Source organism: Acanthaster planci, linkage group LG11, assembly GCF_054643075.1.
Source record: "Acanthaster planci isolate LZ-2023a linkage group LG11, COTS_SCS, whole genome shotgun sequence".
NCBI lineage: Eukaryota > Metazoa > Echinodermata > Asteroidea > Valvatida > Acanthasteridae > Acanthaster > Acanthaster planci.
In genome coordinates this window covers 8,369,698-8,388,507 of record NC_141787.1, presented here as the reverse complement: position 1 = coordinate 8,388,507, position 18,810 = coordinate 8,369,698, and the positions used below count along the sequence as shown (strand labels likewise).

The 18,810-nt window shown below is 41.7% G+C and overlaps 1 protein-coding gene across 6 annotated transcripts; it reads left to right on the top strand.

The window, feature by feature from the left end:
* The first annotated feature begins 169 nt into the window (after positions 1–169).
* LOC110986898 (uncharacterized) lies at positions 170–18,799 on the top strand. Of its 6 annotated transcripts, none has more exons than XM_087143219.1 (15): positions 170–1,320; positions 3,596–3,720; positions 8,096–8,259; positions 8,719–8,797; positions 8,991–9,155; positions 10,350–10,547; positions 11,067–11,195; positions 11,828–12,005; positions 13,234–13,355; positions 13,657–13,971; positions 14,654–14,956; positions 15,466–15,732; positions 16,688–16,834; positions 17,914–18,051; positions 18,299–18,799. In XM_087143219.1, the coding sequence occupies exons 3-15, from the start codon at positions 8,107–8,109 to the stop codon at positions 18,754–18,756; spliced, it is 2,652 nt and encodes an 883-aa protein (XP_086999345.1). In that variant the 5' UTR covers positions 170–1,320; positions 3,596–3,720; positions 8,096–8,106; the 3' UTR covers positions 18,757–18,799. The 6 variants fall into 6 exon arrangements, with proteins under 6 accessions (XP_086999345.1, XP_086999342.1, XP_086999343.1 ...); XM_087143217.1 differs by lacking the exon at positions 170–1,320 and adding an exon at positions 1,379–2,048; XM_087143216.1 differs by lacking the exon at positions 3,596–3,720.
* The last annotated feature ends 11 nt before the right edge of the window (positions 18,800–18,810 follow it).

The following is an 18,810-nucleotide window of genomic DNA, read 5'->3' as shown; positions in this document are numbered from 1 at the left end:
ATAAATTTCTCATGGAGCCTGTAGGTCTCAATGGTTCATTGAGTACCAGAGTTTTATAAAATAATAGCACTAGCATCAGACTTTGGACACAAAATGGCTGTTCTTTATATGTACAGTAGAGTGTGCGGCTGATGTACACCAATTTCCCATGTGCCTTGGCGCATACACGTGCCAGTCTGTTGCCAACAATGATGAAACTTAGGCCTATGTCGTATAAACTCTCCACACGTCGCTCTACTGAGCACCACTGGACAGCACACACTTTTAGTGCAGTGGGATGACACCATGCAAAGGTTGTCCTTCTGCTCACTGTTGTATATTCCTCACCCCTGCGCAATATAAAGTCATTTGTTTCAAACTGCATTAGTACTGCAAAGCTCTAGAAATGCCATCTGACTCATCAAGATTCCGACATTATACATGTATCAGGATGGCTACATTCATATTTTGCAGGCAAGATGTCGACATCCTGGAATAATTTATGACAGGAAAATGGCATCCAAAAATTAGGATGACAACATCCTGAGATAAAATAGTCGCCAGATGCCGGCAGGCGATATCCCACACACGTTATGGTGCGATGGCATTTTCCGGAAAATAAAACATCGATATCGATAAGTTGGAATAATGGTGACAATCTCATTAGAGTGCAAAAAATGGGCCTGGCTCACGATGCCAGCGTGTTATTTTCTGGATTTCGGCCTCTCAGGGTAAATCATCTTAGGATTTGCACTTCTTTCTTTCAGGATATTGTCATCTTATAACTTATTTCAGGATGTCGACATCGTCATACGTCGCCATTAGAACACAATGGCAGAATATAGGCTTAGATGTCACCCTGTCCTTCTACATATGATGCAAGATATGGAGCGGATAGAATCTCCCAGCCTTGTGTTGGTCATTGTTTGATCGGAATCTCAGGAATTCTTTACAGACTTCTAGGAGGATGTGTAAGGTAACAATAGTCTAGAGTGTGTATAGGGATTGGACATGGGGGGGCCCATCGGCCCATTTCGTGCACGGTTTCTGTGGTACTGTAGTTCACAAAAAGGGCAAAGGGCACGCTCTTAAAATAACAATAAGAGTGTTACACGTCACGTGCAAAAAAGGAAAGCCCGTGAAATGCTAGCGTGACCATTGAGTCAAAACTGGTTGGGCATGCAGGGTCAGCTATCACACAAGTAATCGCTGCTGCTACAAATATGTGTAGGAGTACTTAAAAACCGAGGAAAAGGCTTGAAAATATCGACAATTCGAGTGGAGTTTACCTGTGTATGTGGGAAAACTAAGCTCTCCAGACCTATTCATTTTCACAAACAGGTAAGTTTTAATAACATGACAGACGATCAATCACTTAGTTATGGCATGAAGTTGCTCCTCATTCAAAGCCTTGCCTTTTAAAGATTTCTGGGTGATCGGGATCGTCGTCAATTCGAATATTAACACTGTACGCTGCACTTTAAGGAGACTGTTTACTGCTCAAAGGTAGTGTTTACTCGTGTTCAGCTAAGTAACTGATCAAACACGTCTGCGTTAGTGAGCAGGAAGTCTCAGGTTCGACTTCATCTGAGCGAGGTTGTAGTTTCTTCGCAACTCTCTGAATACGCACAGATGTAAATCATCTTTGCGCTTCGTTTTTTACAAGATCTTGCCACCCTATAGCTTATCTCAGGATGCCGAATCGTCAATATGTCACCGTCAGAACACAATGGCAGAATATATACGTCACACGGTCCTTCCATGGTACCATAGTTCACGAAAGGGCACGCCCTTGAAATAACAATAGGAGTGCTACAGGTTTCCATCGGAGTGCTACGGGCCACGGGCTAAAAAGGGGAAAACCCATGAAATTTCTCAATGGTAGCGTGACCAATGAGCCAAAACTGGGTGGGCGTGCAGAGTCGGCTATCAGACAATAATCGCTGCTGCTATTTGTAGGAGCAATTAAAAACTCTGGACAAGTCTTGAAAATATCGACAATTCGAGTGGAGTTTACCCGTGCATGTGGGAAATCTAAGCTCTCCAGACTTCCTCAAGTTCAAGCACAGGTAAGTTTGATAACATGACAGACGATCAATCACTTAGTTGTGGCAAGATGGGGTTCTTTATTCAAAGTATTGCAATATTTTAAAGATTTCTGGGTGATCGGGATCGTCGCCATTTCAAATATTCGGGCTCTTCGCCGCACTTTAAAGACTGGTTAATTACTGAGGTCTTCAGGTAAGTAAGACTTATACATGTACGCTGATGTAAGGGCAAGATCGACCTGGTGTGTAAAAAAAAAAGAATGAACCGTTCAAACAAACAGCACATTTTTCAAGCTCAATAGAGACCTAGTCAGATTAATATGGGTTTGTGACGTGGTGGTTATATAAAAACGCGTTCAATACAATACAATAATTACATTTATATAGCGCTCTTACAAACTATGAGTTCTTTCACAACGCTTTACATCAGTAACGAAAGAGGAAGAACAATGGTGAATTATGGTTGATTCAATTGTTGAAAGAGGAGTAGAGTTTTGAGATGTTTGTTGAAAACCCACAAAGAAGGGGACAGGCGAATGAATCTTGGAAGCTCGAACTCGTTCCAGAGTCTAGGAGCACATGCGTGGAAAGCATTGTACCAGCTGTGGAGTGTGTCCGAGGAACATGGCGCAGGGTACTGTCTGTACTAGAACGAGGACCACGACGCATAGACTATGAAGGATGAGAGAGTTCATTTATTCTGGAGCTCTTGAATACAATAGTCAGGATCTTAAATTTGATGCGTTGCTTAACTGGAAGCCAATAAAATTCTCTTAGCAAAGGGGTGACATGGCCATTCGTACGGGTCTTGAAGATCAGCTTAGCGGCACGACCCTGAACCCTCTGAAGAGGTATTATAGAGGCGAGTTGATTCCATACAGTAGTGAATTGGCATTGTCAAGTTGGGACAACAGAGTCCCCGACAGAGAAATACAGATGAAGCAAGATATGAAACGGAGAGAACCCCCCTTGCTTTGTGTAGGTCATTGTTTCATTGGAATCTGAGGAATTTTTTTCGGACATCTAGGGGGGATGTGCCAGGTAAAAATAGTCTAGAGTTTGTATAGTGATTGGAAATGTTGGGGGTACCCCTCGGTCTCATTTCTTGCTGGATATAGAGAAATGAAACATGTCGATCCCTTTTAAGAGCCGAATCAAACTTGACACCAAGACTCTCAGCAGTGGATGCTGGAAGAATGGAGATGTCCGACGGAGTGAGAGAAACATCCGACACATACCGCTGTGCTTGTGGAGTAGATACTACAAGAAATTCAGTTTTGTCACAGTTGAGCTTTAAATTAATGGCTATCCACTCCTGGAGAGGCTCTATGCAATTTGACTGTGACAAAAGGGCATGATTCACTGATCCAGTACTTCTAGGATCAGAAAATGTGTACAATAAACACATCTGCATACAAATGATTGCGTACACCTTATACTGTCCAACGGTTGTGTGTACATGCTGGAGAGTCGTGGTCGATTATTGATCCTTGCGGAACACCATAATGGAGAAACTTTTGGGAGGACAGTTTACAAGTAACTTTACATTTGCTGGTGCGACCCGACAGGTAAGAAGTGAACCGGGACTGAGCAGTACCTGTGATGTTGAACACTTCAGACAGTCGACTGAGACTGTAATGTTCATGTGATGTTGCAGGCCCAAAATGAGTAGACTTCAACGTACCGTCCCCGGGTAACCCTTTTTCAGTTTTCATATACATTGTATTGACAAGTATGCCGATTTTGCCGTGATGTGTGTGTAGAGATTAATTCTATCCCATTCCTTTGGTGCATATGACCGCCGTCTTTTATCCCGAAGCTCAAGTTATTTTTACAAAGGCAGGGGACTTTTGATCCACGCACTGGGAAATAATCGGGAATGGACGGTCCTGTGACATGCAGTCATGCGTGAAGTCAAAGCTTGTATTTGCTGAGCTTTTGTGCCAGAAATGAAATTTGCTCAGCCGTGTTTGGGTCTACAGTTGAACAATGGCACTGCAAGCAACCACTGCAGAGGTTTGGGGATGCTGGTAGCGGAAGGCAAGCCTATTGCCACTACATGTAGACCACCTGTATTAGAAACCATGCACATTCTTGCTCATGCATAGTTCATAGTTGATTTTGCCACTTCATGTACAGTGATCGTGGTATCACTTATAAACTTGCAGCAGTTTCCATTTGAAAATAGCGAAAGACTGTTTGTTGGTTGGTTGTTTTTTTGTTTGCATGGGATTTTCAAAAATTTATGAGAGTCAGTCAACCAAGAGGTGACATCATCGAACGAAAATGTCAAGGCCTCTCCGGCAACATTATGGCATTACTGAATAAATTACATATTCAACCTTGGTCCTCACTAACACTTTGCTTAGAAATTGCAAAGAACCACTACCGTAACGGCTTACAAAGCATACGAATTACAATGTACACGTTATTGCTTGGTCGTAAGGGTACAATTAATCGTCCCTGCTATGTGTAGGGGTACTTAAAAACCCAGGAAAAGGCTTGAAAACATGGACAATTCGAGTGGAGTTTACCTGTGTAAACCGGTGGGAAAACTTTACACTCTCCAACGTTTCTCAAGTTCACCCACAGGTAATTTTAATAATTAACATGACAGACGATCAACCGCTTAGTTGTGGCATGATGGTGTTCCTCATTCAAAGCATTGCCTTTTAAAGATTTCTTGGTGATTGGGATCGTCGCCATTTCAAATACATGTATTCACATTGTTCGTTGCACGTTGAAGACTGTTTACTGTTCAAAGGTAGTGTATAACTTAGGTGTGCAGCTAAGTAACTGATCAAACACGTCTGCATTAGTGAGCAGGAAGTCTCAAGTTCGACTCCCATCTGAGAAAGGAAGTTTTTTTTCGCAACTTTCGGAGCACACATAGATGCATGCATATACACTGGTGAAAGGGCAACATTTATTTATGAAGTGTCCGAATTAATCAAGGTCCCCTTCAATGGAACCACCTCAAAACAACACATACTTTTAGTTCACTGCAAAATTTTAAAAGTACCTTAATTAAAACGTTGCTTTTGTCACATTATTCTGACAATTAAATAACTCCCCGAAATTTTTATACCATCCCACTATACTGTTGAAAATGAATCATTATTTATTATCTCTGACCACTTCTTCCTTCTTATTTTCTTATTTGTCCGTTCTTGTTCATTTTTCCTTTTCTTTTCTTCTTTCTCTTTCATTTTTAGTTGAATATTTTACTTTATTCCTTGTAGTTAATTATTCAATTAATATGAAACACGATTATTGATGTAAATATGATTGTATATTGTGTTTGTAATTTTCTTTTAACTTGAATAGCTAGTTTGCTTGAAAAATGTAATATATACATATTAACTCTTTAAAAAAATTGTTAGTAACAGTTTCCAGATCTTGTACAAGCATATGCTTGCTATTCTGAATCCTCATAACATTTCTGTTATCTTGAAAATTTTCTATTGATAATATGGAAATAAACTATACCTACACCAATGCCTACCTGCTTCAGTGTAACCGATTTTATTCGCATTTAGCTCGCAAAAGGCTTTTCTGTAACCTCTTTTTGTCTGCTCATGCACGTGTACTCCGGGATTCTAAAGCATTTGTGCTTGATTATGGGTGCCTTGTGGACACGTAGGACAACATGATGCAAAGGTCTGAAGGTGTAAAGGTTTCTAGAAGGCTTTTACAAAATTGGGTTTTTGAAATAACTAAAAAAGGATGTATTTTCAATGTTTGATTATCCGTAACAGATTGTCGAATAAAGAGATATCTGGTTGAAATTTAACCCAGAAAAGTAGTTCTGGTGGGAGCATTTAAATGAGCGTCCCACAACTGAGAGTTTAAGTGGACGAGAACAGAGCAATGTCACCTCAAAGATATTTATCTGGTGTGTTTGTTAATTTTCACCCGTATCCAGTTTATTCTTTGCCTTTGTGATTGTTTTTGTTACCTTGTCCCTTTGTTTGCGAGAATGATTCTGTCGGGATCGAAACTGGAAGCCCTATATTGGTTAATGTTTGATTTGTAGACTGGTCTTCACAGTACAACTGTAGAATTCTGACAAAGCTATCATTTCAACGGGATGCACTGCTGTCGCTCAGTGTAAACAGAAAATTGGAAACTTCAATAAAAGAAACATGCATAGTTGATCCATTACAGTGATCATGTTCTCTCATCTTTTGGTTCTTATTTTCAGTAAGCTCTTTTTCTCGCTTCTACACATCCACATATTTTGAAATCTGTCATGCAGCCAACAAATTAGAGAGAAGGCCTACATCTGTATTCACTTTTCCTGATTTCAATAGTAACTTTGTGGGCTTGAACTCTAATACACTTTGCCATAATAACCACACAATAAATGAGCGCTATATTTGCTTTTGTCAAATTCCAAAATCATCTCTGGCATGCTGTGGGGACTTCTCACATGTTGCACTGGCAATCGAATGCATGGGTATGGAGGACGTATCCCGAGCCAATTTTTTTGTTGGAGGCGGGAATTCGGAATTTTTTCCATGTCACTTCTCAGGGTCTTTATAATGGTTGAGGGCTGAGGCTACATTGCGGGGTTTGCTGACCGCCTTTCGAAGGAATCGAAATTAAATACATAAAAAAAACACATTTGTCTCATTATTTGAAAAAAAACCCAAACATTTTAAGCTTTTGAGGGAGGAAGGGTGGTCCCCTACCCCCCCCCCCATCCCAGATCCACCCTTGATGGGAACCGGTATATCTTTGAAACCAACTGAACGGGACGGCGAGAGTTATTATGGAATTGGGCAAGAACAGTTAATGCTGGGCGAGAGAAGTCCGAAAATATTCTTGAAATTTGAGAACTCTTTAAGCGTTAAAACCGTGACAGGGGCTGGGGCTTGGGTGACGGTAGCGTGAGGAGGTATTGCGGGAGTCAAGGGTCGTTAATTTGCTCGTGATCACCCCTTATATTGTGGTTAAAGCAAAGTTTACTAAAGGCACCATATTTCTACAACGTTTCATGTGTAACCTGAAAGCTTCCCTTATATGCTTTGCAATATCTGTTGTGTTATCCGCTTCCAATTGTAACCCCTGGATACGAAACGTTCCTTTGACTCGATAGGGCGAAGAGGTGATTTTTATCGTGTACTTGTTATTATCATTCCGCCATACACTTCATAGTCCAGCGTCTGCTGTGATTTTTTACGTCCACTTTTCCGTTTCTCTTTTTTGATTTCGATAGATTCATCGGATATGTAATACCGCTTAACTGCATGCACTGGCAGGAAAAGAGTTTCACGTATGAAAATTAAAACACGTTTTTGGATCATACTGGATACTAACTAAATTAAACGGTAGTTAAAAGCAAACTCGGGCCCCAGACTATTCCTTATATAAAGCTAGCCAGTATTTTTGAACTGCATAAAATTATGATCCAGTATCAGGTCAAAAAGCAGACAGACAGTGAACTTTTCGCCCTAGCGGAAGCCAGGTGGAAAACCCATTTGGGAGACAACTAAAAGATGCTGCTCTCAGAACAATCTGGCATAATTAATGCTATTTTATGGCAGCTGACGTCATTCACACGATTGTTTTTGCCCACGATCTGCGTGAAAAACCTGTCAATTTACATTTGACCATGGTTGAAAGAGCTCATTACGTAATGTAACAGCGGTTGTGAACATCTATTGTAGAAGCCTCCAACAGCGATTTACTTACAAAACAAGAACACAGTACTAAAACTACGTAAACAAATCTCAAAAATAAGGCGTAAGGTATCTCATCAATAGACTAATATAATAGCATATTCATATCAAACACCATGCACCAATGAGAAACTGTTGTCGCCAAAAGGAATACTGACTTGAGGGATCTGGAGAATACAACCGGTACAAGTTTAATAGTGACGACGGTAACGGTAACGATGCCGAGTTTTTCTCAGAAAAGGTTGAAAAGTTTTCATTTCTGTTAATCGAACTTTAAGATGAGTCTCGGAACGGAAACAAAAATGATTACTTCTCAAATCACCATCTTATCATGTCTATTTCAGCTCATTTTTGACTCCTAAATCTGTGACGACTTTATTTCAGATTGATAAAAGATGGCGTCTGCGAAATGGCCTTTACAAATGCTCAGGACGATGGTTGTCATGGTGACGTTATCGTTTACATCCAGCTATTTGCCGAACGAGTCCGACGCGTACGACACCGCTTGCTTCGTCCCTCCCTCAGAACGGCTTCCTGGTGTAGACAAGGTTACTGACCTTGGGCAGAGGCTACGATCATATCATTTGTTTTGTAGTTTTAATCATTCCATTTCTTGACATAAAATACGAGTGATTCATTGTAGTGCGCCTTTAAGAGTTTGCAACACGGTGGCCAATCATAATGCGCGAAATCTGTCGACCCAATGCGCGTGTGAAAGGGATCGACAGATTCGCGTACTGTGATTGGCCAACGCATTGCAAACTCTTGGAGGCGCACTACTTTGAATTACCCGTATTGATGGCTGATCACTAATCGATGACAGTCAACCGAACGATGGATAAATCGAGAGACCATACACCATCCAGTAGACCGATTGATCTGCGAACCGACTAACGAACCCACCCACTGACCCACCGACCGACACGCTGACCAATCAAGCAAGCGAACCCATGCAGCTAGCTTAAACGAACCAGCAACTTTTTTTTTCTTTTCTATCCCGTATGCAGTTTTTCCTCTTTGAGGTATTTCTCCCTCCAGTCTCGTTCGAGTACTCTATCGAGTACCTGAGTTTTCCTAACGGATCATGTGAGTACCTATTTCACACATATTTTGATCTTCCTTTGGCCTTAGTATAAGTCGAACTTATCGTGCAAAGTTGATCCACGGGCAAGATAGCGGCTTGTACACATTGTTGCAGATCCAAACATTGTATTTCGTTGGCTGTATTTGGGCGAGTCGTTGAGGTTTGTTTGTTTGTTTTGTTATGTTTTCTTTTTAGGTGGCTTGGACACGTATATCCTTCTCCGAGATTCATATTTTCCCATCCAGCTAGCGAGCTCTCTTCAGCAGTTAGCAAGAGAACTTTTTAGCCACTGTGTGTTGGACAACCAGCAGGACATGACGCCACCGTATAGAATGACTGTTATGTCATTAGTCGATACAGGTAATCACTTTTTGTATCATGTTTGTTTGCAAAGTCTTTAAAGTAACTGCATGGAAGAGGTGGCAAGCTGCAACATCGAATTACACGATTCCTGAGGACACTCCCTCCACATGTAATAAACATAATTACATTTCCACTGTATGGACCTTTATGAATACATTGTGCACGCTTGTCCATCACGAACCGGCAATAAGCAAATGCGCAGATCGTGAAAATATATAGAGGCGCAAACTCCGTGGTCACTTTTTCTCAGATTCTCAGAGTCGTATAATTCCTTCTTCGGGAAGCCTCCCAAAATCATTATCCGCTCCGAGCGGAACAAAAGAGGGTGTCTTTTTTTGGTACTCATGGCATAGTCGCGCAATGACGCACGAGTATATTCGTGTTTGACGCAGAACACGCTGAGGCCGCGGAACTATATGTAATTTATTCCAGCATGTGTGGTCTTTGCATACACGCAGAAAGCGTGCAAGTACCTGCTTCTAACCACCTGTCCTTCTTTTCGATTATTGGGTGTGCACTTCAGCTCGGGGCGGATAGCTACAAGATCTTTTTGTACTTTCAAGTGTTCTATGATCCCCACAATAAAGAATCAGAGAAATTTTCGTTTCGCCCTGAAAAAAATAAAGAAACAAATATAGAGAAACCAGTGCGTCTTTCTTCCAAAAATATATAATAAGGGTTTCAAAATGATTCTTTTTCTATGCGCCTGTCTATACTTATTTCATCTTGCAGCGAGATCTCTATCCTGAGATTAAACAGCTGTTCTGAATAACTCTTTACATCTGGATGGCTACTTCTATTTATCAACTTCCGAATATCTAGACATGGCCCATGATGTAGTTCTAAGAGTGAAAAAGAAAGATCGATTGGTAGAGCAAAAATTTTCACATCTGAATAAAAATGAGGTGACCTATTATTTTGTAAAGCCCATGTTGTTCCCTCATTCATTCAAACATTCATCATTGATTATAGAATTTTGCGTTAAAGGACTTTGTCCTTTTTTTCAAGTAAAGTAATCATCCGGTGGCACCTCTCACTTCTTTCTGTGGTAGAATTCAGGAGGAGAAATTTTAAGTTGCTTTTGTTTTGAGGTGCAAAAATGTTCTCTGTTGTGAGTACACAGTATAATTATGCCCTAATCATTTGGACGATTTACGCGTTTGACATGCGTAATTTTTATGTTCACTATAGGTCTAGATGGTGTTCTGAAGTTAGTTCCGGATGAGGAATTCAGCCGACTTCCGGCTGAGTGGATAACAGCAGGAAATATCCTTCTTATACATATGGATAACATTACCGTGGGGCATCATGTTCTGAATTGCAACGAACCGAATTTGCAGAAGATGGAGCAATCTCAGTACAACCTCAATTTCACTCTTCAAATTAATGGTAGGTGGACTCGGTCTGTGGTCGCTGATATTGAGACACCGCAGGTTCATACAGTAATAATACAAACTCAAATCACAGAGAGAAGATGCTCTTCCCACGACTTCCCGTGAAATCAGCCCTTGACCTTTTATACGACTCTAGTTGTGGCTGTGCATGTCATGTTTAATCGATGCACCACAAGGTGAAAATTGCTGCGCTGACATAGAAAAACCTTCTTTGTGGCAATATCGATTGCTTAACTTGTGCGGCTTTCTTTGATGTTAACTGATTATAAACTCCCTAGCACTGGAGCCGATCGAGCCATACCACCGTCAACCATTTGTAACAAAATTGGAAAATAACAGTTTCGGTGTTGGCTTTTTGTTCGTATATAGGAGAGAAATAAAACAACATATCGGGCGAATGTACGTTTTGGCGATCCAAATGGCTGAGCTATTGCCTTCCTATAACATTGCCTTGTTTTCTTATGACATGTATTTCCAGAGCTTTCTCGTTTGATGCTCACGTGTTCATTTGCAGGTTGTCCATCGGGCAGATATGGCGGGAGCTGTGAGGGAAGTTGCCACTGCGCCCAAGGAGTGGAGTGCCACAGTTTCAATGGTGTGTGCATGTGTCCACTCGGACTGCAAGGGACTTCATGTGACCAACGTAAGGAGCTGAATGCACGATATTAATGGTGTCCATTTTTGCTTCTCTAGTTGTTATGGAGTTATTAAAGTGATTGTTATTGACAAAATGTTTTAAGGCAACCTCACCTGACAGGAGCAGGTCAGATTTGTGGACACGGGTTGCTGTTTCACGTCAAAGATGAACTAGGCATAAGATTTTTTTGCCGGGAGATCAGCGCCTTAAGCTATTTTATACATTCAGTCTAAGTTAGGTATGCTGTAAGTAGAATAGAGAGCATGCATAGTTCGAATGCAGGATTTGCATAAAATCAAGCCTGTCAGCAATATGTATTGATGAAGTATTTTCATATTATTTCGATTTGATGCCTTTGGTTTACGTCAACATAGAAGAAGTTACTTGTTTCATTAAAAGTTATTTTAGCCACTTTTGTGATCAAGTTTATCACAAAGGACTGCAGCACTGTCACAAGTCAGTCAAACGTACTATCCAGGCTTCAGCTAAGTAGTAATAATGGTGAACTGTGACGTAACATTCCTGTAGCATTGTTCATTCTGTTTTTTAAGTCTTATCCTGAGACAGCACGTGTAGCTTACGTTGTATTACTGCCTTTAGCAGCTGGTCATATCTCTGTTTCACCATTTGTTTTTAAGGTAAGCCAGTGATCACTGTACAGACGCGCCACATGTACGTCCCCTATGGACAGAATTTCACTCTGATGTGCACAGCACATGGAGTGCCATCACCACTGGCGTGGTCGTGGACTAAATATGGCCAGGCCACACCCCTGTTGGCCGCCTCCAGTCTAGAGACTACGCCATATTCTCCAAGGTTTGCATTTATTTTGTCTTTCTGCGCATGCTAGCCGAGGATGATTTCGCTCCGCACGGCAATTGGCCGAGCGTATTCCAATCAGAAGTACACGCGAACGTGGTCTCCAATACAGAGACATAACACGCTAACATTGTTCCTGACCAGAATGTTCACTTCTCACAGTGAAATTGAATAATAATACTCATTCAGTGCGCTAATGCTGGAGCAGTCGTGCTTTAAAACCGTTCTGAACTGCGCTGTTCGGAAATGAAGCAGGCCTAACCAAGTTGTACCTACCGTTCCGAAACGAACGAAATCGTGCCGGACCGTACCATATAGTACCGTACCGCACCATCATGGACACACAGAGCATTTGTCATTTCTAGTATTTCTCTTTGCATAACCGTATTGGCACTACTATTATTGCAATATCGTTAATGTTATCTTTCCCCCTTTTTCAGTGACCGCCATCTTAATTTTCACCTAGTTACAATCTACTTGTGCTCAGGTTTTCGTAAATTGACAACCTGAAAGTCTTACGTACAAGATATGACTCATCTTGCAAGTTTGCTGGAGAGAAATACACGATGTCCCTGTTGATACAGAATTTGTAGCTTAGGCCTATTTCCCAGTTACCACTTTGAGAACAGCAATTGACAGACATGCCTCAACTTCAACATGAAGCCTGCGTGTAAATTTGGACATTGTGCAAAAACGTCGTCCGATCTGACTGCCCATCCCGCGTTAATAAAGGAAGCACTTATACCCAAATACCACGAATCAAAGCGTGTCAGTAATACATGGGCACTGACTATAAACAGCAACTTCAGCAGCGACGTGTGGTACCCCATTGGCAAAAAAGAAGTCAGTTTGTGTAAAGCTAAGGATTCATAATGAAAAGGTCTGCATGTTCCACTCTTTCCTATTATTTTAGGAATTTCTTAATTTTCAAAACAGGTTGTTTGTGGAAGATTATTGATATCTTGCCAGCACCGTAGCGTCAAAATTCTTTTAATCAACGCTTGTTGTTCCGAAGCCACGCTACTATTTATGACATAAGACAATTATACATTACCGCAATGATTCATATCGTGGTATTTGGCTGAAAAATCACCAGTCCTCTTTATTTCTGAGATCTCTGTACACACGTACACAAATCCACTCAGCACACCTGTTGTGTATTAAAGCACGGGTGGACGTTACTGATGTCACAAAATTTTGTTTTAAAAAAATTGTTTGCAAACAGGCCCTTTGTGATCAAGAGTATTGTAGAAGCAAAAAATACATCTGTCAACGGCCCCTATGTGTGCGAGGTTATTGACGGGAATGGAACTCTATACAGACGGCTTGTGAATGTCACCGTCATAGGTAATGTTAGCTCTCGTCATCTGTGCTATCGGGTTGAGCACCTGGTAGGTAGTTTGTATGTAAGCTAATGACATTGCTACGGTTTTGCCACTTGCAGCTCGCTACTCTGGATCCTCACAGTCGTAATGAGACAATAAATCCAAACATTAAACTCATCAGCATAGCCATTGTGTGATATCAAAAGTCCTTGGAGTTGAATTGGAAGTGGAAGGCGGATTGTAACCTGATATGACCTTTTTTTTGAAATGCAGTTTTTAAATGTTAGCTAAAGCTTGCTGTCGTACTCTATTGAATTCCACAGCCATTCCCGAGCCATTCGTGCAAGTTCCTCAGAACCAAACCGCCCTCGTTGGAAGCAACGTTACTTTTACGTGCGAAATCAGAAGCGATGCCGGGGTAATCCGATGGGTCAGAGGTCAGAAGCAGCCACCAAATGAAGCAGCTGCGATCAGCGACCTACCTAGCCGGTTCCAGATAGTACATCCCTCGGAGGGCGTTTCGAGTCTCCGCATTTTAAGGTTGGAGTTTGATGACGAGGAGGTTTACAGGTGTTATGCAGGGCATACCTTCCGGGCACCAGATTTGATGTACGCAGAGGCAAGGCTCGAAGTTCAGTGTAAGCAAGAAATAACGTGCAATCCACAAACCTCATACATACTTGAAACGCTACCTCAAAATCGAGTGTTGTTAGCTGGAGATTTGAGTATCTATGGCTTTTTTTAATTTTAGAATAAATTACAGTTAAAAACGAGAAACACCTGTACACAACCCACGAAAAGAGCATGATGAAGAAATTTCAGATTGACCGTAAACCACTGACGGTCATTTCCACAACCAAGGACGTGTTATCAGATCTTATTTTTATGATTCGCTGTGCAACTTTGATAGAAATTAGTTTTATTACTAATCATACCTGGATATGTTGCCCAGAGACAGCGTGACTGAACTGTACTCACCTCAGTGTGTCAAAGTCGATTCGATCTATTTATTATCACACGTGAGTTAATAAGTGACTCAAAACGTTATTATAATGCACAAGGAGTACAGGGACTAGACACAGTCAGACAGACTGGTAAACGGTTCTAGATAGTGCTGCGGCACGGTTTTAAACCAACCCACTTAGACTCCCCCGTACCAGACTGACACTCTAGGTCATGTTTTACCTGTTAATTAAAGGGTCGTGCTGTAAGGGACCTGGATTAAAGGTTAGTCTGACTTGTGAGTTGTTTTTATATGAAGAATTACATATTGTCAAGGTGAAATATTCGTAATATATTTTTGCCACTGAAATCCCCCAGCCGATCCCTATCCCGAGTGTTCCTTCAACAAGGTCACCAGCACCCTGTCGGGTCAGAAGCTGACTTTCCGGTGCCTGGTGATGCAAGCCAAGCCGGTACCTCGGCTGAACTGGAGAGTTCAAGGAAGACATCTGAAGCCCATGACGTTCGAGCACCGCTCCGACGACGGCTTCTCCTACAACATCAACACCTCCTTAACCTTTGTACCTGGGCCAGGTGATGATGGGAAGAGGTTGTCTCTCTCCCTAACCAGTCCAGCATGGACAGGAACCAGAGAAGTGGAGACATCACTGAATGTCTCGTGTAAGATTTTTAATAAAGATATGTTAAGTGCGTGGAGTTATTCATTCTAAAAAAGGCACATTTATTCAGTCTTTAAAATATTCTTTTAACTTTAGGACGTGTGTCATATACCTACGGCAGTAAGTGGAAATAAATTAGTAAACGTGGTTGTAGATTGTCCTGAGAAGTGCCTTAATCAAATCTCGTGTTTTCGTCATCTTTCCTTCTTTGCGAATGACGACAAATTGATGTTAAGTTTTGGAATCAACCACAAACAAGTTTCTGGAAAGCTATATACAAGTACTTAATAGGGTGGCTCAGTCATCGATCCACTTTTGTGGCATTCGAATATGGTTAACAGGCACTGCGCCAGGAACAGGTTATATTGCACCAGTTTATCTCAATCCACTTTTGAAGTTCGTATCATCCTTGGTAAACTCCCTTGAAAATTGGATTTAGCAATCTTACCCAGATTTACCCAATCTTACCAATACTCCACCCAGCGGTCTTTCTTTCTCCTTATTTGGCAGATGCGCCCTTTGTGACGGTCATCCCTGACCCTATTACGGTTAACAAGGGCCAGGATGTTACAATCTCTTGCTCGGCCAGGGCCAATCCGGACCAGGTGGATGTTGTATGGACCCTTAGATCCCCCAACAAGCCAGCGGCCAATGTGTCCACCAGTCCTACGTACACATTCAAGAATATCAACATGGAATATGACAAGGCTAACCTGACATGTTCCGTTAGAAACACCATTGGCAAGACTGAAAAAACTGTGCAGATCAAAGTAACAGGTTAGCATTGTCTCGGTCAAGACATCTCACAGAAGCCAAGGAAGATTTTTATTAGGCTGTTTCGTTGCAGGCACAAAGTATTGATCACGGGAATACCAACTTTTTATTTATACACTTCCGAAGAGTTTTACGTCCTGCTTTCCCAGTCAGTTAAACACATTGATAAGTGCGTTTCGAAATATGGTGCCTTGTGGAAACACAAGAGAATGGGTTGAATAAAGGTCTCCACAAGGATTTAACGAAACTCATATTTGGAGATTGCTCAAAAAGGAGAAAATTTTAATGCGTAAGAATCCGTTGGAACTGAAGTGTTTCAAATATGGGACATTCAGTCGAAATTCCATTCCAGGAGAGTGATTCATGTTGAAAATGGGAGCCTTTTGAAAACATCGTATCACACGCCACCGAGTCGGTACAGTAAAACAAAGCCATGTCTCCACAAGGATACAAATTTCGGTATGGGTGTACCATACCCTACTGTCCCCGGTCCTTAATTCATGTGTATGTGCACCTGCAAACGCGGGTGCATCATGCATAATAGAAATCTCTGTTTATTAGTATCCACCTGAAAATTACTGGTCAAACATTTAGGGGGCCTGGCGTTTCCATTCCAGCAGAATCCAGAAAGCATTGCGTTCCAATCCTAGCAAGGCATTCTGCTGGCATCGAGACGTCTGACTTTCCTACTTTTTGGATTTGTATTTTAGGTCACTGTTGCTAGCAAGAAGTTTGCGGTATTTTTTTGTTATATATGTTTTGGGAGCCCCGATATACAAAGATCCATCTTATTGTTTGCCCGTACTTAATTGCTTCAGCCAATTTAAATTATGACACTCCACATTTTCTTTAAATATTCGTTAAAAGTGGAATTAGGCCATTTGTGGTCCTTTTCCAGGATTTTGAGGAATGATCTTTTCCCAAATATAGTTCATTCTGTCTATGATTTATCAAACAGATAGTAGCATTTCTCTAGCAGCCAAGATAGGTCTCAGTGTTTCAGCAGCTCTCTGTGTTACCCTGCTACTCATCGCAAGCGTCATATCTCGTCGATATCGCAGGGAAATTAAACTCTGGTGGGCTCAAAAAGCTGACAAAACTGAAGGTAACGAGAAAGCTCCTCTCAATGCCCATTATGGTCTTCTAGAGTCATTGGATTGCTTTGTTTCGAGTAAAATGAGTTTCAGACACAGGAGTATTTTCTACCGTTTAGAAAGATCTCCATTAAATTTTGAAAAAAAAGCACGTGAATTTCCAAGCTCTCAAAAACCATGCCCAGCTGATGTTATTTCGTAATTACTATGATATCAAAAGTATAGAGAGGTCTGTTCTATGTCAAGAATTAAAACCCCCCTGTGAATAATTTTCAAACACGTTTTTATCTTATATCATTCACTCGTGATTAATCTTAAATCTCTCTTCACTATGTCTCATTAATGTCAGCGTCATGTCATTGTAGACTAATGCAGCACTCCTTGCAGGGGTGTAAATATCGGGGAATGGGGGTATATATCCCCACCACCCTTTGAGGTGGGATGGGTTATTGAAGCACCTCCCCCCGTTTTTTGCGGTGAGCAAAACATTAAAGCGAATTGTGAAGAATTTCTCAGACTTCTAACAGCTCAAATGCATTCAGTATCATTTAGAAAGGAAAAAAACAATTTCAAAAAGACTTGAATATGCCATTCTGAATACATTTTACCGATGTACATCAGTACATCAGTTAACATTGACCTTAATATAGAGTCATATTGTGTCCCCCTCCGGCTTGTTAAATTGTCATGGCCGGGCAAGTCACCCCCACCTTTCCAAATCCCCAACAAATCCAAATTTACGCCTCTGACTCCTTGAACTAATCCAGTTGCCAGGTCGCTGCTGGTCTGTCGGCGACCGTATTGGCGGTTCGTGTGTTAAACCTAAGCAGTGCGTTTAAACCTACCCACTCCTCAGCGGGAAGACCAAATTACATTCCTTAGGGACACCGGGAACATGATTTTGATCCTCTTTGAAATCATAATAGAGGGCAGTATTGACACACACTGCATCTCCAATAAGAGTGAGCGTGCAGAATTTTTCCGTTTATGGAACACTATTATTTAAAACCAATCCTTACCCCTCCCCTTCCACATTTCTTTTCGATCCAAACATTATTTAAAAAGCCTTTATTGTCCATTCATTTCGAAGACAAAGACTTTGACGTGTTCATCTCCTACAAGAGCAGCAGCCCAGACGAGGAGTTTGTGATGCACGAGCTGATCCCTCGACTGGAGCAGGCTGGATACCGTGTCTGCGTCCATTACAGATACTTCCTGCCTGGAAGAAGTAAGTTCCATTACTGCTTTCACCACCCTGAGGGGAAGTTGAAGGTGAGGCATCTTACAGCCAACTGATATTTCTTGAAAGTATCAATGGGTTTATGACAAAACCTTTCTCGAGGTCTGTTCCCACATGCAGGTCTGCCACAATTGGGGTGGTACTACATTTGGTTGGTGGGATATTTGCAACTTAAGAGTATTTTTTAGCGTTTATACCATTATGCTGTGTCTCATTTACCGACTCTTTGTTACAGGTATCATTGAAAACATTGCGGATGCGGTCCATCGTAGCCGTAAGACACTCCTCCTATTGTCTCCAGGTTTCATCGAAAGCGAGTGGTGCTGCTATGAGTTCCAGGCTGCTCTCTCCCAGATGTTACACCTCCAGTCGGACCTCATACCTGTAATCTTTGAGGACCTGGGACCCCAGGAGAATATGTCCCCAGATCTGCAGACGATGCTGAGGACACTGTCCTACGTCATTTGGCCCGGTGCCATCCAGCAGGGCTGCTACCAGACTGAGACTGACCTGGACCGCTTCTGGAAGCTGCTGTGGCAGTCGCTCCCACCAGTACCTCTTAGAAGAGACGAGCAGGCGGTTGGCACTGTAGAACTGGAGTTGGAGACCAATCCAGGACAACGTGGAAGAATGGATCGAGTGGACGGAAATGCGGACTACAATGGGGATGCGCCTTTGGTACTTCCTCCTTGACAAGGCTTTGACAAAGACCTGCCTACATATCATTGATGGAAAGTTGCCAGTGGG